This window comes from Melanostigma gelatinosum (assembly GCF_949748355.1).
Source record: "Melanostigma gelatinosum genome assembly, chromosome: 3".
Taxonomy (NCBI): Eukaryota; Metazoa; Chordata; class Actinopteri; order Perciformes; family Zoarcidae; genus Melanostigma; species Melanostigma gelatinosum.
In genome coordinates this window covers 21,521,014-21,546,083 of record NC_136636.1, presented here as the reverse complement: position 1 = coordinate 21,546,083, position 25,070 = coordinate 21,521,014, and the positions used below count along the sequence as shown (strand labels likewise).

At 41.6% G+C, this 25,070-nt stretch overlaps 1 protein-coding gene across 1 annotated transcript in view; it reads right to left on the bottom strand.

Annotated features, from left to right (window-relative positions):
* Nucleotides 1-15,636: 15,636 nt before the first annotated feature.
* Nucleotides 15,637-25,070, bottom strand: part of tafa3a (TAFA chemokine like family member 3a) — a gene marked incomplete at its 5' end in the record, with an annotated part of 31,708 nt that continues 22,274 nt past the window's right edge. Inside the window, 3 exons of the mRNA XM_079297187.1 lie at nucleotides 15,637-15,727; nucleotides 22,042-22,166; nucleotides 22,970-23,119. Of these exons, the coding sequence (XP_079153313.1) occupies nucleotides 15,716-15,727; nucleotides 22,042-22,166; nucleotides 22,970-23,119 (287 nt within the window). The 3' untranslated portion in view covers nucleotides 15,637-15,715. The remainder of the gene's footprint in view (nucleotides 15,728-22,041; nucleotides 22,167-22,969; nucleotides 23,120-25,070) is intronic.

Genomic DNA, 25,070 nt, shown 5'->3' with positions numbered 1-25,070 from the left:
TATTTCACCAGTAAGGTTATACAATTCATCAGCATGTAAATGTAACACATGCCAAACAACAAGAAAAAGAAAACACTAAGCCAGAAAAATGTTTCACAATTAATACCAATGCAACACCTGCTCACAGGTGAGCAGCAGCAAAAGAGCAGAAGCTTGCAGCCGGCTTGCAGATGTCAACACATTAACTGTAATTAAATAGACGTCACTGATACGTAAGGCAAGCAGCAAGTTCGCCGAATGCTAACAAGCAGCCATTGAATCTTAGCGGCGCTGGGAAGCTCCATGGAGGTCTCGAGCTTCCAACAGCAACACAGGAAAACTGCTCTTTAGGACGTCAAGTGGCGTTTTGAGGTGATGTGACAAACAGACATTCTCCAGTCGCACCACAGCGTTATCCCACAAAAACACGGTTACCCCTCCACAAAAAGATGTGAAAAAGAACAGTTGTTCCCTGAAGTAAAACGTTCGAGATGTTACAAAGTGTATAGTTGCATAGCAGAGCAACAGGTGAGTATAATTGGCTACTTCAATCAGGCCGCCATATTGGCATGGTGCGTTCTTTTTTAAAACTTTATTTAAAAAAGAAAGTGTACATATCCTGTCAGAGACAAAATGATATCCAATAATACTGTACTTTATTCAATATAACAGTAGGCTAATACTAATAATATGGACAATTGATTGTGAGTAAAAGGGCTATTTAAAAGAAAGAAAGAAGAAAGAATAAGAAAACAAACAAATGAAAACATTTAATAGCCATGTAGATGATAATTAAAGGGATTAGAGGAAGGTCAATTGGTTTTTAAGAGCAAGAGAATAGAGAAATGAGCTCCATTCAATCACAATGAGAGAGAAAGAAGACTGGGAAACAATACAAAAACCAGGATAGAGAGTAATAAATGCTGAAGAAATAACCAGTCATGTTTCATGTAAATTAATTTCTTCCAGATGTGATTTCCAGAATAAAAGAATGTGACAAATGTTTTTACTTGGAAGAGGTTGAAGAATATATTTAGTATATCATTTGTCATCAGAGGCCTATTGTGTTTACTATGCAAAAACAAGGTGGATTATGCACCTGCTATTTCACATCTGGTGATGGCTTTGATTTAAGGAATAGGGAAGTTGTTTCGAGTTCAAGCTCAGATGACAATAAAGGGCCATGTGCATGTACATTGGAAAGATGTTGCAAAGAGCAGAATATGTAACTTGAGCCCTCATAAAATGCTTCAGAATGATTCAGTATTATTTACTGTTAACTCTATAAGATCATCAGAGCGGCTGACAATAAATAAATAAGAAAGAAATATCTGACGCCACATACTGAATGTACAAAAGTAATGACCTTCTTCTGATTCCCTGCTTTGTCTTTCCAGCTGGAAACTCTCCTCTCCTTGATCTCTGGCACACATCAGCTGAGTTGTCCCTAGCAAGCCTCTTGTCACACAAAATAAATTGCCTTCACTGTGAATGGGTCAAAACAACACAGAGATGTCATTATTTCACTGCAATTGATCATTCCTTGGGAAACACAAGTCAATAGTTTCTATAATTGCAATGTCTCCAGCCCCTCAGAGGTTCTTCCACGAGGGCTCCTTTTCATCTTCCCACTGATTACTATTTTCATGTCTCATATTTGTGCAATCCTTGAGAAGGCTGCACATTACGAAAATACATATTTGACTGCTTTGCTGAGGATGTTTATGATAGATGTTGCAGCAGCAGAGGCTTTTCCAAACTGCCAGGGTTAAATTCTGGAGAAAACGAACACAACATAGAATCATCTTTGTCAACCATCAATTAGTCTCTCACTGGCTGTAGGTAAAATACATCTTAGTCAAAGTCTTGGATGTCAGCCGGTATATTGTGCTGGTGTTGTGTGTCATTGGCAGGTTTATATATAAATGAATTAAAATTCCGCCCTCAGGACCATGTGTCAATCAAACCGGAGTCGAGCTGATCACAAACCTTCAAGAAGCTGCTTAAGTCCATACAAGTTATTTTGAAGTCAAAAATGCTTCTCAAACGTGAAGTCTGCTCCTTGCATCTGCTTTATATCAATGTAAATGTATCGTTGGGTTTTAGACTTTTGGTAGAACAACACAATCTGAAGATGTAATCTATAGCTCTGGATAATATGTCATTTTATAGGCTTAGCAATTCATTAAAAAAATAATCATTAATTGCGGCCCCAAGCAGTTGATATTTATTATAGCTAGCATGAGCTAAAGTAATGAGGTCTGTGGCATTTGTTCATGTCGGTGAGACTATATCACTGAATTAAATCCACCACAGAGCCAACTTCCCTTACAGTGCGTTCATAAAAACTGAGTCATGCGCAGGTACTCCAACAGCAAAGTAAAAAAAATGGTGGTAATGTTCAGAGAACAGGCTGATAAAAGGCAAGCGAGTTGAGACTCACATGGAGTTTGATGAAAGCTAAGTCCTGCAGCGTGGAGCCCACCCAGCCTTCTGTTCGGCCTCACTTGTTCTGACACCATTCCCCTTCTTTGTGCTCCAAAAATCCCTAGATTTCATGTACCTGTCGCTGTTTGATTTATTTTGCTTTCATTTTCTACAGTTGTGCAAACTCATTCTTGACCTGAAGAGACAGCACTCGGTTGTTAAAGGCACCTTTTTTCCGCACTATACCGCACACACGTGCAGCACATGCACTAAATACAGGATCTACACACACACCATCACTCCCTAATATTCTAATATAATAAACAGAGTGTATGTCATCTATTCATACCAACACACAGATATATTCACACGCTGCATTGTGTCAGCATCATCAGTCCCCAATGTAACCATCTGCTCCACTCTGGATTACTTTTATGCATAAAATGCCAACTCTTGGCAAGAGACCGTCACTCGCCATCTCTTGTGCATCACAGCAAATGAATGAGTTACCTGAGAGAGAACATGAATTGAGCTTTTGTGGGTCTAATGGGAAATTAAAAATGGCTAACAACCCTGAATCAGCCAAACGAATGGAGAGTGCTATTGAGGCCCTTCTGGACTTTGCCAGAAGAGCACCTAAACTGTCAATGTACGGCGGAATAAACAGGAAGACCTGCATGATGGTTCCATAACTGGTAGGCCTAATGAGTGATAAAGTAAAAAAACAAACAAGCTCCTCGTGAACCCAACGAGGAGCTTGAAACATCACTCAGATAAAAAGCTTTCCCTTCAGCGATGAACCGTTGGTCTGCTATCGGATACAGTCTATCTATAATGAATCTGCATGCTTTAAAGGTATGATTTGAAATGTTGAGATTCATGCTGAGCTGTCTCATAATCTGATTCAAAAGTCTGTTTGTTCTAAAAAGTAATAACTTTGCTGCAGCCCGAACACGGATATTTAGACTCGAAACGCTGTTATCACAATAATACTTTTTTATTTAATTTTAGACAACACGTCCTCTGGGACAGTCACAGGAGAGGAATGCATGAAAGATTATGAAAGAATATGATTTGCTTGAAGTACAAGATATTAATATATTTTCTTTTTTGTAAACAAATGATAGACAAAAGCCAAACCAACAATGAATAGATCCTGCTAACAAGTATTCCATGTGGCCAAAGCCTGATATAGTATATTTTCCTCCATTGTTGTAACTGGCAGAATAAATCCACGCAGTTGTTAGCTTTCGGTCTAAAGGACCTTCATCAGAGCGTACATGGTTCAGCTGGAATGGCGGGTTGTAGAAACAGACAAATCACATCCCAATCCATTTGTTTGTTTCCACACCTGTCATTCCAGCTTCACCATGTACGCTCTGGTGAAGGTCCTTCAGACCGAAAGCTGAAAATAAAAGGTTCTCCGAATAGATTGAAATGTGCGGCTATCTATTCTACCAGTTTAAGCTTTTTTTAATACTTCCAGCAGCTTATTTGCAATAAAGCCGGGTGAAGCGTTGGTTATCCTGCATTTACCTCCATTGTTGTAAAAAAAAAAAAAAAAAAGAACAATTAAAAACACATCAGTGTGCAACATTGTGGCACTGGGTGACATGTTTTCTCATTAGTATGAACATGAGCACTTTCATTTCTTTTGAAGCAATTCTTCATGCACCATACTGCACTCAAGAGAGCCCCAAATGTGTACTAACCCACGGCTGGAAATAGACTCGAAGAAATGCACTATTTAATCCTGTTTGAGTGACATTTGCTTAAAAAAATACAGAGCACAACTATTTTAGGGAATTGCTTCACCTTTTTTTTTTTTTTTTTTTTTTTTTATCAAACATCTGTGACACATTTTTAAAGATTACACCTCCAGTGGAACAATTGGTGTTGGGGCTAAAAACAGGGCCACAAAAACCAAGGATGATATGTCATACAGATCATTGCAGAGACATATGTTATGGTAGCTGATATGCATACTGTTGAGTCTGCTGTGTTATGAAGAAACCCCCATGCATAATACATCAGTTGTAGTGTACAGTTTTGTCGATGAAATGCTGTAAAGCATTAGTCAGTCATGAATGGCATCCTATATCTATGAACATTTAACACCATGGGTGCAACTCATTTAAAGATGGAGAGGAAATTAACAGTGTTTCATCAAGCATCCTCCAAAGCCTTTCATGTCAACTGATTTCGAGGAAGGGGGCCGCGAATTCAAGGGTGGCGGTTCATCAACACCCTTCAAGCCCCCCTTTCACACCTCCTGTGACTTCATCTCTTCTGTCAGCGAACGTGGTTTCATCTCAAACACAAGCCTCGGCTTAGCAGAAGTCACTCTACATCTTGTCAGGACTAATATTTTCACTGCCTCCTTTTCCCAGCGGCGATGACCTTCCCGCGTCTCTGTGATCTGCGCCAGCCCACAGCCACAGCCCACATTGACAGGACTGCGAATGGCAGCCAAGCGCATCTTAATCCGTTCTAGCTCTGCTGTGCTGTGGCCTGGGTTGTGTGAGGTGCTTCTGGAGCTCCCTCTCTGTACAAGAAGGCTTTTCTCAACCAGCGAGTCCATTACTCAGGATGGAAGATGCTGGTGCCGTTGAGTCTGGGGGACTTTCAGACAGCCGACGGTGTTGTGCAGCTAAACCCGGACCTTTTTCTCTGACCGACCCCTGCTGAAATATTCAGGCTGTGTTTGTGAAAGCATGCACACTGTTTCTATTTGCTGTCCATGTAAACGCTCTTCTGTTCAATTATTCAACGGGAATAAATGTGGCAACGTGCTCATCGCAGAGAACGGTGCTAAGAGCAGAATACTTTGTCTCTCAGTTTTATGCTTTTCCACTCTGGTTGAATTTATACTTGTTGAATTGGGTGCATAAATTGAATCTGAATGAATAGCTCGTTCCCTTTTAAAATGCATAACCAGCATAAATGTTCAAAGGTCTGTTTCCATAAATAACCACATGGCTTCATCAAAGCATAGTGCGCTACAGCTGTTTTTTATTCTTCTTTTTTGGGAAATCACACTTAAACATAACAGCTAGACTGTTGCGCTTTATATAACTCCTCTCCCGTTGAGTTCAAGCAGCAGGATAGAGAGGTGTTTGCTCTCGAAAATGACAGCTAAAGGTGTGCTGCGTGTTGCTGGTGGGCTAGTCTCTCTCTCTGTCTCTCTGGTTCCCTTCACAGATGGAGAGGAGTGCCCCAGGTAAGTGGAGACCAAGCCAAGGATACAGGATGACCAGGCTCCCACCGGAAGACAACAGAGGAACTGAGGGATTGTGGGATCCGTGAAACAATAGATCATTAGTCAGGAACATCTGTTGGAAGAAGTTGCCCTGTACCTCACGGGCCACAAATCTTAAATCATTCTTTGATCAGAGCGGAGAGAAAGCAGCTCGAGCTATTTACTTTGATAAATCATTTGTATTAATCACCGAGGTCCACCATGCACACTTCCATATGGCTGTGCGGGGTGGTGCGTGAACTTCAGTCGGTGGAAAACGAACCGACATATCAAACGAGATGGAACTGAATTCAACATTTTAAACAAGTTTCTCGGACCTCATCTTTTTCACTTTAAAGTTGAATCTCTCATCTCAGCCTGAAAAAAAAAACAGCCTCAAGTGTGTGGGTAATCTAATTTTCTGTGCATCATATTTGAAATGCAGACGTAACTATCTGCAAATGGCATCCAACGTGAGGATTCAAACTTTCTGCTCTTTTTTTCGTTTCATGTCTGATTCTCAACAACTGCGCCACTGTAAACTGCTTTTCAACTCAGCTTTTGCTTATTCTGTGTTAAAGGGATGTATGACTTCTACCTGAGTGCTCACCATTTTGTCATGATTTCAGCTAAATGCTAACATCAGCATGCTTTTAGCAGATATGATCTTGTGTTATAATGTAACGCGTTCACTATCTGAGTTTAGTGTGTCAGCATGCTGTTGGGAATGACCTTATTTGGTCAAAAAAGATGATTTGTGCTGTATGAAAAGGGGAAAATGTATTAATATGAATCCTTTGAGCAGTGAGGGACATTTGCATAACATAACAGTTTTCCACCTGCCTCTAAAAGAGAAATATAAAGAACACTTTGATTTCTCTAGCATCATCTAATAGTGCCCTCGATCATAAAATAAATGTCGTATAGGGCTGGCCCTGCTCCTGGTGTAATGTAGCCCGACCATTAGCGAAGAAATGGATGCTATTTTCGGCATCACAGAAACAAGGAAAATAAATAACTGAATGCACAGTCAAAATGGGGCCAAGGAGAAAAAAAGGCAGTTAGAAATCCATCAGAATGTCATTTTGTGTGTCTCTGCCTCTCCCTCTCCGCCCATCCAGCTAGATATCAGCTCATTGCCAACCTCTTTCCCATTAACCTGTTCACAGGAGGAAGAAGTACAGTCGTAGTTTTCACCTTTCCATCAACCCCCCCCCTTGCCTATATAGACACCCACTCACCCTCTGCCCTCTTCTTCCCTTCTTCTCCTCCTGCTTTTGCTCTGTTTGAGTAAGTTCTACAAAAGATAATTTCCTTTTCAAATTACAGCGGGCCTTTTCACTGACCCGAGGGCTTTGCAATAATGCAGTGTGGGAGCTGAGAGTGTCTCTGATGAGGGGTGAGAGCAAATGCGCCGGCCAGCACTAATGCCTTGTCAACACCATATACTTGGACGTGGGGCGCCTGTAGGACGCCGCACAGCCTCAGACTTGCTGAGCAGCTCCGTCAGATTGCAGCTTTTTTTTTGTCCAGCAGACACTTGCTTCACACAGAATGTGTGCATGTGACGGCACAGTATGTGCTGTAGTAAATAGAGCAGGGAGAAAAAAACAACAACTTTGGATAGGAAGCCTCAACAGGATGTGTGAATGACTTGCCGAAACAGCTTGCGGGGCTGCATCGTGATTCATGTGCTAATCTCAGCCTCTCAGTCCAGTCAGGCATGAGAAACACAGAGAGGAGGAGGAGTCAGGTACAGCGAGGAATACTTTGATATTAGAATTCAAGGCATCTTCGTCTTGCCTTGAGCAGGATAATCCCATTATGCCTCAGGTCACAGCAGTGTACGCACACACACACACACACACTCAGAGAGAGAGAGAGCGAGAGAGGCACGACTCATTACAAAATAAACTGCTTACGGAAGAAGAGAATAACACAAACAGCCGTCAGAAATAACATCAAACTGCGACCCAAACTGAATTAGAACATCCAATTTATGGACGAAAAATACACCAGATATTGAAAAGAGAGAACACAATCAGATTTCAAAAAAAGCGGGAAACTTTTTCCAGCCAGACTTCTACAGTTCATCTTGGCTGTTTGAAGATCGAGTGGTTTTTCATTACACTCTGTCAGCTTTCATTTATGAAATGAGAAAATCTAATTTTGCTTGGTGTATCTGACAGATTTTTAAACTAATTCATCCTGTCAAAAGCCCTGGTAACCCCAGCAGATGGTGTTTGTGTAACTGAAAACGTTGTTTTCTGCATGCACATTTCTTAAAGAGCGAGACCTTCTTCATTTCGATCAAAATGTTTTGTTTCTTTTTTTCTTTGGGAGAAGCAACATCGTCTCTACCCATCTCTGATTGCTATCTTGTTTGATTTAGATAAGCCGAACAAACAAATTGGTTGTTAGTCTTCAGTTTATATTCACTTGTTCTTTTATCCTAATTCATTTAGAGTTTAGAAATCCTTCAATAAACAAAATAAACACCACAAATAGAAAGCTGGAACTCCGAGAGAGGGTTGAACTGAAATAGTGATGGGCCTCTATTAAAAATAGCATTGGTGAAGTGGGTCATCCACTTCCAATAACATGTGTGCACCTCCCTGACCACAGCTAGAAAATACTATTTTAATACTATTTTCTATTTCAGCTGGCTGACAAGGGGATTTATTCCAGGGAGGAGGTGTGGGAGAACTTTAATCAACAGCTTCAGAGGCTTCAGTCTATAAAACCTGTAATGAAACCAGCAAAATGAATAACACAGATACCATAACCTACCTCGAAGAAGCCCATTAGTAGGAGTTACAGTGGAGAAGTTTATTGTACATGAGAACAAAACTGTAATATTTAGAGATTTACCGGCACAGAAAACGGTATTGCTTGCTGTTAAGGAAGTGTTTCACATTTTTGGAAATACTTTTATTCAATTTCTTGCCGTGAGTTAGCTGAGGAGACTGATTTCACTGTCATACATCACACATGAGGCTACCAATAGCAGCCAGGGAGCTTAGCTTAGCACGAAGACTTACCAGACTATATCTTGGCAGGGGGCAGGGAGCAGGGAGCCCCCCCGCTCTCATTCCCTGGACGTCAAAATACGGATGCTTTGTCACGCCCTTGGCGTCTGATGCTGACGCACAAGTGTCTGCTTGAGACACAATGTTCTCCCCGTAAAAGAGAAACGTGACATTTTGAAACCACGTTTTTTTATTTTGACGAAACAGAATATATCAGGCTAGTTTGTGAGCTTTAGAGGTGCTGGTTGGCAGGTATTGTTGCAGTTAGACAGAACCAGGCTGGCTGTTTCCACGTTTCCAGTTGTTGGGCTCAGCTAAGCTACTGACATGTATTTCAGGACTCTAACACGGAATCGTATCATCTTTCAAATGCCTGACATGTAAAGGAAGGCCTAATTATTATAATCTCTGTGCCTTTGATACTGTTTCCTTCTGAATGAAAACACATTTGCTATTTTGTTATTGGGAGATAAGATATTGCTGAAAAGAAAATGACCAACTGAACTGACCACGATGAATCACTTATCATCACTGAATGAATGACACGGAGTCTTTACCTCCCTCCCCAGCTATTTTGGGTCTATACTTTGGATCGCAATCCTCTCTCACACTCTCCCCATCCTCCCCCCACCTGGAGTTCACTGACAACATGAAAAAGCTGGTCACTGCTGGAACCAAACACACACCTCTTCACACTCCCCGACGGCTCTACAACCGTCCTCTGTCTCCCCTACCTGATGGAGGAAATAATTGATATCTTCTGGGTTACAAGGCTAATGACACCAATGACTCTCTCCAGGAAAAGTCGGGGCCCTGTATGCAGCTAGCCGCTTCAATTCCTGTCCTGCAAGTTTATAGAAAAAGAAAGGTGAGGCTGCGAAGAAACAATAGTAAACATGCAAACTTATCAAACTTAGCATACATTCCTCGTCAGCTTGTCCAAATAAATTGGGCAAAGAAAGTTTTAACCACATTAAACTTAACTTTATTAAATGTCAGGTCTCTGTCAGGAAAAACATTTTTAATCAATGATTTTATTGTTGGGCACAAACTGGACATTTTGTTTTTAACTGAAACGTGGTTAAATCAAGATAACAGTGCAGCTGTTCTTATTGAATCAACACCTCACAACTTCAGTTTCATGAGTGAAACAAGAGCGCATATGAAAGGAGGTGGAGTTGCTGTTTTATTTAATGATTCTCTTCAATGCAAGCAGATGTCCTTTGGTCATTTTAGTTATTTTGAATATGTGGCTCTAAATTCCACTCAAGCTTTATTCCGAAACATTTACAGACCGCCTAAATACTGTGCAACCTTCTTTGATGAGTTTACTGAACTGCTGTCTGTAATCTGTATTAATTTTGACTGTGTTGTTATTGTTGGTGATTTTAATATCCATGTTGATAATCCCCAGGACAGAGATTCTATAGAACTATGTGGTGTCCTTGATAACTATGATCTGACTCAGCATGTGACAGGACCCACCCACAACAAGGGGCACACTCTGGACCTAATCATCACCAAAGGTGTAAACATTTCCAAGGTTGCTGTGACTGATGTTGCACTCTCTGATCATTTCTGTGTTTTCTTTGAGAGTGCAATCTCCTTGCACACAAATGTCCAAACCAAGGTTGTGACAAAGCGTTACATCTCTGAAAACACCAGTGAACTATTTATTCAGAAGTTCTCCTCCACACCAGCCCTCTCTTGCCTCTCAGTCAATGAGCTTGTAGATGGCTTCAATTTTAAAGTTGAAAATATTATTGATGCCATTGCACTCATTAAAGTGAAGGTTGTCTCGGGTAAGCAAAGATCTCCTTGGAGAAATGCTACGTTGGTCAAAATGGAGAAACGAGAGTGTCGGAAAGCTGAGCGCAGGTGGCGAAAAACGAATCTCCAGGTTTACTGTGACATCTATAAAGAGAGACTTCGCAATTATAATTTGGAACTTAGAAATGCAAGGCAGTCATTCTTCTCAGACATCATAACCAAAAACAAGAACAATACACGCGCCTTATTTGCTACCATCGATAGGCTAACAAACCCTCCAGTGTCGGTAGCTGCTGAACTCCAATCCACCTGGGCATGCAATCAATTTGCCTCCTTTTTTACTGACAAAATTCAGAAAATTAGACAAGCAGTCAGTGCCTCCACATCAACCACAGGATATGTGTTGTCCCGATCTCTGAATAACATCCATTCAAATATCATGACACAATTTCATTCAATCGACCGTAGAAGCCTAGAAGACATTATACTACATCTGTAGTCATCCTCCTGCTGCTTGGACATTCTACCAACACACTTTTTCAAAAATATTTCAAACTGCATGACCACTGATCTTTTACAAATTGTAAACACATCCCTTCTCTCAGGTGTCTTCCCACAAGCCCTAAAAACTGCAGTTATTAAACCACTCCTAAAGAAAGCTAGTTTAGACTCCGCAACGATGAAAAATTATAGGCCAATATCAAACCTCCCATTTTTAAATAAAATAATTGAAAAAGCGGTTTTCCAACAGCTGACCGACTTCTTGGCCGTAAAGAACTGCTTTGATGTTTTCCAGTCAGGCTTTCGACAGCACCACAGCACTGAAACTGCTCTTGTTAAGGTTTTCAACGACATCCACTTAAACATAGACAATGGCAGAAGTTCAGTATTAGTGTTACTAGATCTCAGTGCTGCATTCGACTTTGTGTCTGTAGCTGATTACACATCAGAGCTGACTAAAATGACATGTGGTGTTCCCCAAGGTTCAATACTGGGGCCTCCTCTGTTCAACATCTACATGCTTCCACTAGCTCAGATTATGGAAAACAACAAAGTGTGTTATCATAATTATGCAGACGACACCCAAATCTACATAACTATGTCACCAGGGGACTATAATCCCATACAAGGGCTGGGTAACTGCATTGAACAAATCAACAACTGGATGTGCCAGAATTTTCTTCAATTAAACAAAGATAAAACAGAAGTAATTGTTTTTGGTACCAAGGACGAACAATTGAAAATCACCGCTCAGCTTCAGTCACTGATGTTAAAACCCACAAACCAAGCCAGAAATCTAGGTGTAGTTATGGATTCAGACCTCAACCTGAACAGCCATATCAAGACAATTACAAAATCAGCCTACTATCACCTGAAGAATATATCAAGGATGAGAGGACTTAATGTCTCAACAGGATTTGGAAAAACTTGTCCACGCATTTATCTTCAGCAGACTGGACTACTGTAATGGTGTGTTTACAGGTCTCTGTAAAAAGTCCGTCAGAAAGCTGCAGCTGATTCAGAACGCTGCAGCTCGAGTCCTCACTAAGACCAGGAGGGTGGACCACATCACTCCAGTCAGAGGTCTTTGCACTGGCTTCATGTCCAACAAAGAATTGACTTTAAAATCCTGCTGTTGGTTTACAAAGCACTGAATGGTTTAGGGCCAAAATACATCTCCGATCTGCTGCTACCTTATGAACCATCCCGACCCCTCAGGTCGTCTGGGACCGGTCTACTATCTGTTCCCAGAGTCAGAACTAAACATGGAGAAGCAGCGTTCAGTTTTTCTGCTCCACATATCTGGAACAAAGTCCCAGAAAGCTGCAGGTCTGCTGAGACCCTCAGCTCATTTAAATCAAGTTTGAAGACCTTTCTGTTTGCTGCTGCCTTTAATTGAACCACGTTCAATTAACATATTAATCAATTTCCTGCATTTCTGCATTTTACTACTGCATTTTATTTCTTACACTGTTTTTTAATTGTTTTTGAAATCTCCTTTTATTTTGACTTGTGTTTGATGCTTTTAATGGTTTTATGTGAAGCACTTTGAATTACCTTGTTGTTGAAATGTGCTATACAAATAAACTTGCCTTGCCTTGCCTTGCCTTTGCTGCGTAAACCTAATTTAGTTGTTTACTGTGAACACGGAAGTTTATTTTGAAAAGACAGTGTATGCATTTAATGCACACCTGCTACACTGGTGCTAAAGGGGAACAGACACAGGGCTACAGACCAAGCTGCCACATCTGACGAGTCGGGAGTGAGAACGTGTTTGAACTTACTACTGAACAGACGAGTCGGAATCACTGCCGACTATCGTGGTGATATGAGCGCTGACGTAATCTCTTATCTTAAACAAAAAATCAAGTTAGAGACTAAGAATCTGAAAATTAAACTGAATAAAACCATCCAAACCAGTAAAGCGAAATGTAATCCCCACCAATGAGCGATATCAATTTCCTTCATCTCACTCAGCAAGAAAGAAAATGTCACTTATTTCCCCCCACCTGAGCTTATAGTGAGTGGAGTGGGGATTGCATTGGTTACAGGTGGTCTTCCCCAGCACAACAGGTGCCCATCCATGGTATGCGATCCGTGACCAAACTCATCCCGTGTGCATCCCGGCCGACTCATTGTGCTGCAGAGAATGAAACACCGAAGTCAATAGAAACGAACGGAATTGTCAAACGGCCAGCCGTCAGATCCACACTGTGGTTTCCAAACCGGCGGAATACATTTCCATTCAACTTTTGTGAAGGTCTTTTATGGCAGAGCAACAAATCCCAGAGGAGCTGTGGTATGAAAGGATCTTCCATTGATAATAGAATATTAGCCCACATAAAGGTGAAGGACTGAAGGATTGTGTTTTCAACACTGCAGGGGCTGTAAAGTGCACAGAGGTTAATTCTCTGATCCAAGGGTAGATTTGTATCATTGTTTGTAGATAGAAAGGGTTTTTTCCAGGGGATTGGATTCATGTCTTCTCTTCCTGTTCCTCAGAGCACTGCGGCGGATTGCCTGGTCTGATTAATCTTAATGAATTATGCAAATAGCCTTTATCTCAAATGATTTAGCCATGTTTCTGTATTGTTTTATTAATGCACTTTTGAATTATTCTGTATAATCACGTAGCCTTTCCTCAGCTGCTCGCTGTTTGTAATTCATCGGCAGCTCTTTATTAAATCCATGGTGGTCTCCGGCGAATTGCACGCAGGAATGAGAAATTAGTCATTACTGTAATTTAATGATTTCTAACCAAACAAGAGGCAACCTGGATCTTCAGCGCCGCTCCCTCAGGTCTGATCTTTGGGAGCGAGCCAGCTACATTTCTGCTGAATTAATTATGTTTAGTATGAGGAGCATTCGGCTATGAATGCACTGTTTCAATTACAGACGGAAAATTGACTCACAAAATATGAAATTCCCCATAAAGCAGTGGTTTGTTCGGAGTCGAGGCACCCTTACGATTGATGAAAGCTTTCTCTGCTTCATCGTTCTGAATTATGCTTTGCCTTGTATCAACCAGCCTTTGCAACATTTCTAGAGCTTCTCTGATCATCGTTCCTACACAGATGGTGTGCTGCTGTTTGTCTTGCCGTCATAATCATGACAGCTATACAGGGGGAAAAAAAATTACATTTCAGAAATGTCTCTTATTATCACATCAGATGAGGGGTCCCTGTATAATACACTGTGTATATATATGTGCCATGGTTTCTGTCCCCAAGGTGAAAATGATGCACGCAGGTGAAATAAAAATGCATCGTCCTCCTCAGAGCAGCCTGCCTCAAAGCTGTTTGGCTTCCACAGATAGGGGGGATGGAGCTGCATGTTGATATCAGTAATGATGGTAACCACATTATACAGTGTACACGTCTAAATGGACGGACATCTCATATGCCATTGGACTACATAAGTTCCTCTGGCTGCGATGGCCACTAGGGCGATATAATTATTTTCTATTGTCTCTTTCTATTTTCTATTTGTCCGTCTTTTTGCCGAGCCTCCTGCTGCCCAGACTGAAGGTTTCTTTTCTGTAAGCTTTTAATGACACACACGAACAATCCTTTAGGGATTTCTAACAGGCAACGCCTGTCTGTAAACCATCACCCTACAACCAATCATTGGCTGGTGATGGGTAGCGTTAACTTAACACAACAAAAGCAGGCTTGGATGACGACCACGTCTAGTTTTGGAAATGTATCAAATAGGATTAGGGGTTGTGTTCGGGTGAGAGCTATCGGTCTCTCCCCGGACCAGAATTCTGATGGCTTTCTGTGAAGTCTGTTCATTTTAAGAAACAGCGCCGTGAGATTTTCCCCTCGTATTTTTGAACATGGCCCATTTTTACATTTGCTGAATGTCACATTTTCAGTTCCAACACAGCATCGGTTAGCTGTGCGTTCTCCTCCTCCTAGAGATTTGAAGTCTCAACAGCTCCCGCCTACACAGCATTGTGGCCCGGTAGACAAAGAGCATAAACACAGACTGTAAAAACCCAGATTTTTCTGAACATTGATATTCTTTGAGTTAGATTTATTGATATAATATTGACATTTGTAATCGATGGTAGTCACCAGGCTTTGAAAACAACAGATACCATTAAAACAATTTGGCAGAACTCAGCTGTGTTGACCCTTCATCATCACATTTTTTTCTGTGTTTTGTTGTTGTGGCATCGTCTTCTGTCTTTAAAAACAAGACTTGACATCCTAACGAACTTAAGAAAGCCAAACACTTGATAGTTTCAAATAAAGAAAAACAGAATCAGAAGAGATATCTCTGCTCCATAAGGCTAAAAGGAATGAAAATGCTTTTTATCTCACGAGATCTTCAACACAGATATGCATCATGAGTCCTGGGGCTCTTGGTGGCAAGAATATAACACAAAAGTTTCACATCACGTGGTTTTGTTTTAGGGGTGTTTTTTTTTCTGGTGTAATCCATAGTCTTTAAGTCAATAAATATCTTCATGGTTGAGTCTTCTAGTCCATAGGAATAAAACTACTATACAAAGAGAGATCTGGTGGTCAGTAGAGTTCAGAGACAGCTACTGTTGATGCTGGATCTAAAGTCAGGAATATTTTTGGATATGACGCTCCCTGGTACTTTTCCTCCATTCGTTCGGGGGAATGTCCGTGATTATTGTCCTCGTTGGTCCCTGCTTTCCACAAGTCCTCAAAAACACACATGATATCCAAACGTCCCGCGGTGCTGGTCAAAGAAACAAACGTCTGGCTTCAAACGAGGTTATCCTTGAAACAGAGGACTATCGCGTGACCTGCAAAGAAAGAGAAAGAAAAGGAAAAACAGCGGTAGGGATCAGAAGAAGATTTTGTCAGTTGCATGAATGGATGCTCGGGATAAAAATAGATTTGACTCATTAATGATGACAAATAGTAGAAGCACGAATCTAAAAACCAGTGCTATCTGACATGCAACGTGACAGAAAGCACTGAGAGAGCAGTGGAATAATTAAACTTAGTGTGCTTATTAGTTGAGACATCTTTAAATAAGCAGAAGGGAAGCCACACAATTGAAAAAAGCCAAAATATTTTTCAAATTAGAAAGTCAAGTGTTGAAAAACAGTGGTTTTGTAAACAAGGACAAACTATACAGAGTAGTACAATAAAATATTAATAATTTAAAAGAATAGACGTCACTTTTTCAAATTAGGGCTGCAATTTAAGTTTGTCATCGATTAATCTGAAGGTAATCTTCAGTTCTCGATTAAAGCCATTGTTGAAAGCCATAAAATATGGAACAAGGCCCACAACAATTCCCTTAAGCCCAAATTGACTGCTTCAAACTGCTTAATTTCATCGACCAACAATCAGAACCCGAAATAATTCAATTTACTAAAATAGAAAAATAGAAAACCAGCAAGTATTCACATATGTCGAGCTAGTAGGCAGCTCTCTAATTAGCAAATGTTAGCATGCTATCGAGCTAAACTACGATAGTGAACTGAGTAAACAATAGCCGCTAAGCATCAACATGTTGGCATTATCTCTATAATAGCATGCAGATGTTAGTATTTAACTCAAATAGCGGCTGACTCAATCAGGTTATTGTCTATTGACTATTTATTAAGTTGATCATTTCAGCTCTACTTCAAAATGTAATCTCGTTCAAGCAAACTCTTGTTTCGGTGCTGCAAGTCTCAAAAGTGTCAAAATTGTGACAGGTTCAAGGTGAGTGTATTCCCAGCTGGTCTGTTTATGATTCAAACATCTGCGGCAGAAATGAGAAGACGGTGAGCAGCTAGCAGTCAGATGTACAGTGATGCACATAATGCTCAATGATTTCCATGCAAACAGCGGATATCTTTATTCATGACGACACACTGCTGGCAATAGTGTTTCATGACTATTAATCTTGAAGATTGAAAGATGCAGTTGGACTCTCCTCACTTTAAGCAGAACACTACTCTGGGAGGTGAATGTTGTTCCTTGTTGGTTTGCCCTTTAAAAGTAGAACACAAGTAACTTTCTGACTTGCCCTCTGACGTAAGAAGCACTGTGACACACACACACACACACACACACACCTGCACATTACTGTCATTCAATTAGCAGTTGGTGTGGTCTCACCAGTTGAACCAGCGAGGGGCTTACCGCTCACGAGCGATACAATTCTAATATTTTGTGGAAGTGCAGCCCGTCCTGCTGTTCAGGGAGCCACAATTTCATTTTCACTTCCATGTGACAATCCTCAGGAAGCACAACGTGAGGGAGCATGTGAAAATGATTTGGTCTTGCTATTGCTGCAGCAGCCGGCTTGTCGACAAACATTCATGCATTAAGTTAAAACCGTGTTATTTGGTCAAACAGCATTATCAGATGTTTTTAGAGATCCAGCATATTTAGCCTGCAGTGTCGTAATAATCAACCAATAACTGCTCTTACAAACATGGTGGTGATTGTTGTTACGTACACCATTTCTATTCTTCACGCGTTCTGAGCTCTTTGTCATTGATTCAATGAATACAAGGTAAGAATCACAAACATGAACACAATTTGAATTGCAAGAGCAGCATTCAAAGGGAATTTGCTGGAGAAATGGGAGGGATAAAAGACACAAAATTAACAGAGTAAAACAAAGCAATGTATACGGCGGCAGGAACAAACGTGTGAAGCCAAGTGAAGTCTTATCAAAGCAATTAGCATGGCGTGGCGCTGCGGAGTGTCGCTGTGAGGGCTGCCGGTGAGAAAACACACAAAGGGGACTCAGGAGAACGGAGGGCAGATCCTCAGGGGTCGATGCTTAAGCCACTTCAGGATGAAAGAGCACAATTGACGGGTCAGCTGTAGGTTCTAAGACTCTACCTTTGATGGGAGCTACTGAAGCACACACGTGTGTGTGTGTGTGTGTGTGTGTGTGTGTGTGTGTGTGTGTGTGTGTGTGTGTGTGTGTGTGTGTGTGTGTGTGTGTGTGTGAGTGTGTGTGTGTCCCTCCCCCCCATGGTCATTATTATCTCGACAAATTTTTTTAAATAACTAAGCTCTATAATCTTTAAATTTCCTCAGTTATGAATGCAATCATCTTGTCTCATCCCTTTGGACTTTTATTGAAGAATATTTTTTCATGGTTTTAATGTTGCTCTAAATTTACAAATTGCATGTCAGGTCAGCCTCCAGCAATGTATCAAGGTGCTATAAAAAAACCAGATCAATCGTCAGTAGACTGAAAGGAGGAGCGTCTTCTCAGGCTTTCCATCGACTAAACACGTCGTCTTTCAGCCTTTTAACACTAAACATCAGTTCACTCACACACTGTTTCTGACTGACAATACACTGCGCTGTCATCTAACGCACAGCATGGCTCAACTTCAGTGACATTAGCTTATTTTGAGGGGAAAATAAGACACATTTTGAAGCAGACTGAAACCACAAGCACTTATTTGTCTCAAAACAACTGCACGACTTATACCTTAAGGGGTTTCCATTAATACGCTGACTGACGTTGGTTGGTAGAGTAGGCTGAGAGTACAGCTTCGAAAGGATCTGCACATAAACGCTCTCATACAGGAGAGTTCTGCTGACTTCTTTGAAAGTAATTTCAAGCAACAGGAGAGTCTGACGTGCTGTTTTTAATGCTGTTGCTGTGAAATGTAGCTGGCAGGGTTTGTGGATGGGAAGCCAGCGAGGGATTGTTGTTGTCACTGCACAAGCGACTCTTACAGGTTGGTTAGGACAGCATTGCACTGCAAAGCGGCTTAAATCTGGGTCGATAGTACAAATGTCCACGTGAGTTACTGCCTCACAGTGACGCTTCGAATGTGAATATGCTTGGCTTGTTAATCAAACCTTAATTTAGACTTGACTCTCACTGTATTTTAAAACGACTGTACACAGCAACTTTAGCACCTCCATCTCACAATGCTACACCCCCAACCCCCACTCGGCAACAGTTGCAGTGGGAAAAGTACATGTTGCACCTTTTAACTGCATCTTTTTCATTTCCAATTAGGTCCTGATGCCTTTAAATACATATTGTTTTGTCATATTTTTCTGAGAAATAAACTTTTTGTCTTATGTGGGATTTACCTGCAGTCATAGAAAACACTGCGGATTCAAGATCGCTCGGTTATTATCTATCTTCTAAAATAAGCGTTCTTCCACCGCTCAACTGCACCTGTAAGCCACCCTTCACTGAGGGAAGGTATCTAGAGGTCAGCCTCAGCAACAGTCCAGGAGCTGACTGCTTAATGAGCTTCTGCCTCCGTCCACCAGGAGCTACGTGCATGCATACTGTGGTACGAAATGTATTGAGAATTTCATATTTGCACATAAGTGCAGAGCACAGGACAGGACAGGGAAATTGGCTCAGAAACAAAAACACAAAATGGTACAGTTCAATTTCTACATTTCAAGCTGGAAGTCATTACACAGTGGCTAGTAGTAACTTTTAAACAATAGTGGTTAAAAAAATTGAAGGCTTATTTCCATTGTGTCTCGAAAAGAAATCCACCTCAGACGGCTATCCGTCACCAACCCTCAACACATTCTGAACAAGCATCGCAGCGCCTGTCAAGTGGGAAGGCTCTGTGGTTCTTTTGATCTCTGAGTGATAGGAAGTGAAACGGCGGAGCTGCCAGGGTTATAATCCCTGACATTACCAGCAGGACTATAAAACTAGCTGCTGGCGGACATGCAGAGAAAGAGCGAGCAACGGGAGTTGTCCGAGAAGGAGCCTGCAGGGTGCCACGTTGCCTGATTTATTGATGTGACTTCATCATGAGGTGAAATGACACATCATTCTTTATCAACGATCCCACCGCTGGACATTAAAGAAGAAATCATTTATATGGGGCATGTACTGTAACTGAGATGTTTGTTTACATCTATATTATGTATCTACTTTGAGAAAATATGAAATAAAAGGCATGTACTGTAGAATTGCAGAGCTGTTTGATTGCTTCTTTTTCGACATTGAAACATTGACATTCTTCTGTCTTGATCGCCAGGTGATGCGATGAGTTTTACACTGTGATCTGTAGGCTTCTGCTTTTTAACCTGTTTTCGCTACATTGTACACATGAGGGGGGTTACTTGTGACTTGACTGAACTCAGGCATATCATATTAAAAAAGTCCAAATATATTTTCTATCAAAGGATGCAGCATAGGTAAGTTGTTCTAAAAGAAGCGGGATTACTTTTCTCAAGAGAAACACCCCCTGAGCTCAATCTTCAGCAGAACGCTCCGTTTGTTCCTCAGAATGATGTTCACTGTGCAGGAAGCTCGGGCACAGAGGTCCTCCAGCATACACCGGCTGTCCCTTGCCGGCTCTCTGTAGGAGGCAGCAGGGCCGCGAGGATGGAGCGACCCCCGCTGATTTCCAAATCAAAAAAAGAGTCGAGGTTCTGACGGGTTCTACTAGCCACCTGGACCCCTGCTTGTCTGTGCCTCTGTTTCTGCTTTCCCGTGGCTGTGTGAGAGGGCATGAATTATTAACCCGGCTGAAATAAAAAGCTCTGCTTCGTCCATGCCTCCTGTAGCCATGAATAATGGAAGAGGCAGCTCAACTACAGGCGTTTGTTGAGTCAAACACTAGGCTGTGATGGATGGCTAAGGGCCCCATGTGCCCCCCCCCCTCTCCCGCCTCACCTAGCATCCACTTCAGGTCCTCCACACCCTGAAACCCAAAACACGCGTCTAGATAACCTCTGTTGATCTCAGGAATGCTACGGCTTGAGCCCTCCTGTCCTGCCTCAGCACATCCTACTCGACCATTTGGCTTCCTGGGGGGATTTTTGTTTGTTGTTTGTTTGTATTTCTCCTGCCTTCACTTGCCTTTGTTTTGCTTCTCGCTGGCACTTCTGAAGTGATATGCAAGCCTGCTCTGACTGTTCAAAGGCGGGACCCGACTCCAGCCTGCTCCCTTACCCTTAATGCTAAAACCAAGAGGATGAGGTGGAGACATGTGAGCTGGATCTCTGCTCTGCTCCCAAGAGGGAATGTTTTCCAATTTGTCCCTCTGAACTCACTGGTGTACAATCATGCTGATAATTATAGAGGTGATAATTAATTGTTGCGTGCCACATGCGTCCAAATGTCATTCCTCACCTAAACCACCAACTGAGAATTGAGTGTTTTACGGTGATCATTTCTATATTTATCTTATCTTTTTACATACATTCTGTTCTCAACTTAGAGTTATTTCCTGATCTTATTCATTATATATAATTATTATTATTCCTGTGCATCTGTCTGACACACGTCCTTTCTAATCTGTAATTCAGATTTTTTTGTGAAATTATACTTTAGGTCCATGCAGACAGAAGACAAAAGGTCAATGTCCCTTCATTTAATATCAAATCTCCATTAACATCTGCATTCACTCACTCTAGGGAAGCAATAGTGAACAGTATCGAGGCATCAACAGCACGCTGGTGTCTTGTTTTCAGGTAAATCATTGATTGGACAGTTTTTGGCAACTGTCATCCTGCATCACCAACACTACATGGACCCATGTGGGGAATTAAAACACTGGAGATCGACAGCAAGCAATGCATCGTATCACTGCACCTTATTTGTTCTTCTCCGATGAGCTCACACAGAAATAATAGAGCATTATAAGAGCATTGTTACTTGACTCTGTACAGAATATCAGTGAAATATTTCACAATATGATATACAGTACAGATGAACACTGATTCTCCAGTGCTACGTGAAGAATTCTTCGGCCTCCTGCCCGATCCCCCAGTGTTGCCCGATTTCTAGATACCTGATCTACTTTGCCGAATTAGCAACTTAAGTAAAGATACAATAAACTGACTGAACTTAACCTTCCACAACAAATTACGAGATGTTGCCAAACAGATAGCTGAACTTAACTCACCCCTGTGAGTCACATCTTCCTCTCCTGCTGCCTCCTACTCCTGCTGCTAGCTCTCATCTGAAGTTGATAAAAAATAAATAAAAAAATCTCCTCTAGTGCTATCTCGTTTCTTTCTTTTTCTAACACGTACCAAGCGCTCCTCCATTATTCTAGGGTCACATTTTGTTACAACTGTTATTATCCCAGGCCATGGCCAGACTTTTACTCATCCGAATAAAAGAATAAGTACCATTTTTGTGAATCAAACCCACCTTGGTTGTCTTAACTTTGTTTCCTGTACTGCAGCTCCATCCTTTGAGATCTGGCAGCACTTTACACTCTTCCCCATCCATGCAGGGATGCATCTGGCACCACCACTTCTGTGCAACTATGGATGCTGTGAGGAGAAGAATACAGTAAAAAAAAAGGAGGCAATTCAAAGCATGCTTTTTTAAAGTGTAGCTAGCTTCTGCCCTGGCTAAAGCAACAGCAAGTTCATTTGGTCTCTATAAACATCACAGCGATTGAAGAGAGCATCGCTTGATCTCTGCCAGTAGGCGAGATCCACCAGTCTTGCCCCAGTGTGTTTTCAGGTCTGAATTGCAGTGTGTGGGTCAACGTCAAGCCCATGAGCGTTGTCAGCAGGTGTGTGAGCGGTGCGAGGAGGGTGAATGTTAGTATGAGGGGGTAACAGAGCGTGCAGCAGACGGTTGAGTGTCAAGGTCTTAAGTTGCTCCGAGGAGGCCTCCAGGGGGGAAACAGCTTCCCCTGACATTTCTAAAGCGAAAAGAGAACTGTCAAATCTGAGGAATTCCCTGTCGGAGCCATTACAGTGACAAGAGGAAATGGGATTGATGCACCTGTAACTGAGACCAACCTTTGACATTGTATTAACTGACCTGGCCTTCTGTTTACTCCGCTGAACACAAGGTCTGATATGGTCTCGGCAACGGACAACAGGGGCGAATGAATGAACTGGTTGGAGATTTGATTTTAAGGGTTATAAAGCCTTCGAGACACAGCAGCAGGATCACAACATCCTTTTTTTTCTTCTTTCATACAATAAACCTCTCATACCCAGATCATGAGCACCAGAAGCTTTGTGACAGGTTTGACAGCTTTGTCCCTGCATTTCTACCCTGATCAGAAAGAAGTCAGTCTCATATCAATACCAAAACTATAATGAGAAGCCTGGCATACCGTCTACACAAGATGGAGCCGCTCTTGTTGTTCCCGCCACCTGTCCAGGGAAGCAGGAGCACTTGACAGTCTGGGATCTCTCTTCGATCTTGTTCTTGTTGCAGCATCGGTGTGCGGCAATTACCTCACAGGTTCCCGCTTTCACATGAACTGGAAGCACAAACGTACGCAATGGTTAGAATGCATGTGACGGCAACAGTAATTCCATCTTGTCACCAACCGTCAGAGCAACAAATAATAGAACACGCTATAAATATATGTCAGCAAACGTTGTGTCTTTTCTTTTATGTTCACATGTGTCAAATGCTTTTTGTGAAACAGCTGGGCACTGTAGTTGTTAGCAAACATGACTCAAACAGGACTAAAAAGTGCATTTATTGGGAACTATTTTCATCTGCGGATTAATACATTACGGCACCAGAACGGCATGAATAGAGTTGTTTCAAAATACCTACAGTGCCCTTGTTTTAACTCGTTTTTGTGTGGTACAGTGGAATAAAATATATAAGATGTATAACATGTATTTGTCAACATTCCACTATAGTACTTGATACAAACTTCATACATACATATTGAGCAAGTATTTTGTATGAAATTGTGAATAAAAAATCTTGGCTGGAAGTGAGATGAGAAGATTGATACCACAACAGCTAGTCTGCCAGCAGCACAATCCTGCTTTAAACATCCAACACTACTTATAAACCCAGGTCACCCCCCATGTGGAGGAGCCTGACTTTGAACCCCAGTGCAGCGCTACCTGCCCACGTATCCTTGAGCAACATACTTAATCCACCGACCCTGCACCCCAACCAGAGGATGAGAAAGACAATTTCTCCATTGGGATAAGATTAATATAGTTATAGAACATCAAAAACACATATACTTCTACAAAATGACTGGATTAACATCACTTAACTGCTCATTTACGTGGAAGAACATTACAATATCAATTACAAGGACGTTGTTTTCACTCCCATTAAGTTGGGTCAAACATCAATACTGCTCTCTATTTTATATTCATTACTTTTCTGCATAGACTCATCACTATTCTGAGCATGTCGGTGTATTTACACGAAACAATCAGGATTGGATGGGTGGAAAAAATAAATAAAAAAAGCATTTGAAAAGTTTTGACATTCCTTTCAGATAAGCCTTAATTATGCCTGTAAAGATTTTCAATTTGGAACTTGACTTGAAAATAGATTGCAGCAAGCTCCCATCTTCCCATTAGCTAGCAATCCTGAAATCTCATCTACAACATTAAAAACATTTTGCTTCCAATCAATAAGGTGCTGTTCACATTCCCACAAAAGGCAAGACAACAATTGCCGATTGAGTGCTTTTGACCGAGCAGAAACTTACTGATGCAAAAGCAGGTCAGGCTCCATGCCCTTGATGTGATTATCTTTAAGCCACCAGCCAGCCCCCCGATCAAAGTTAATTTCAAAAGTTGGGATAGCTTGAACAGAATATTCAAACTTTGTTTGAGAGACAGATGCGCATGGACAACAGGCAATCACAAAAGGTGCAATGAGCAAAGACAATCATTGTAAATAACCTGATTATCTAGAAAGAGCTCACTAATTGTAACTGGCCCTGCAGCATTACAAATCCCAAATCAAGACGGCAACACAGTAAGATAATATTTACTCCCACATTCCATTTGAATTAGCTGTCAAAAACAGATAGCGTCAAGGGAAGGATGTCATACAGAAAGCCTTTTAAAATGTTCTCAACCTTGTCTGCTAGTCTTGCACAATGATGGGCTTCATTGGATGTCGTTTCGCCGTATGTACGCCCACTCTGCTGTGATGTGGAAAGGAGGAGGGAAAAGCTACAGAGCGAGCTGCGGTTATGTCTGGCCTGGGACTCTGGGCTCATTAAGGTGCAGGAAGCGGCTGGTCGGGGCTGCCCGTGTGGAAAGAGCTGCTGATTAAAACCGGAGTTGCTGGCGAAGGTCGCTGACTCTGAGCCTGGACCCTATACCGCCATGCAGTGCAGACAGGATGAGAGGTCAGAGAGCAGAGCGCCGTGGTCAGACGAAGCTGGTAACGATCCGTACGAGAAGAAACAACCATGAACTGCTGCCGTTACGACATAC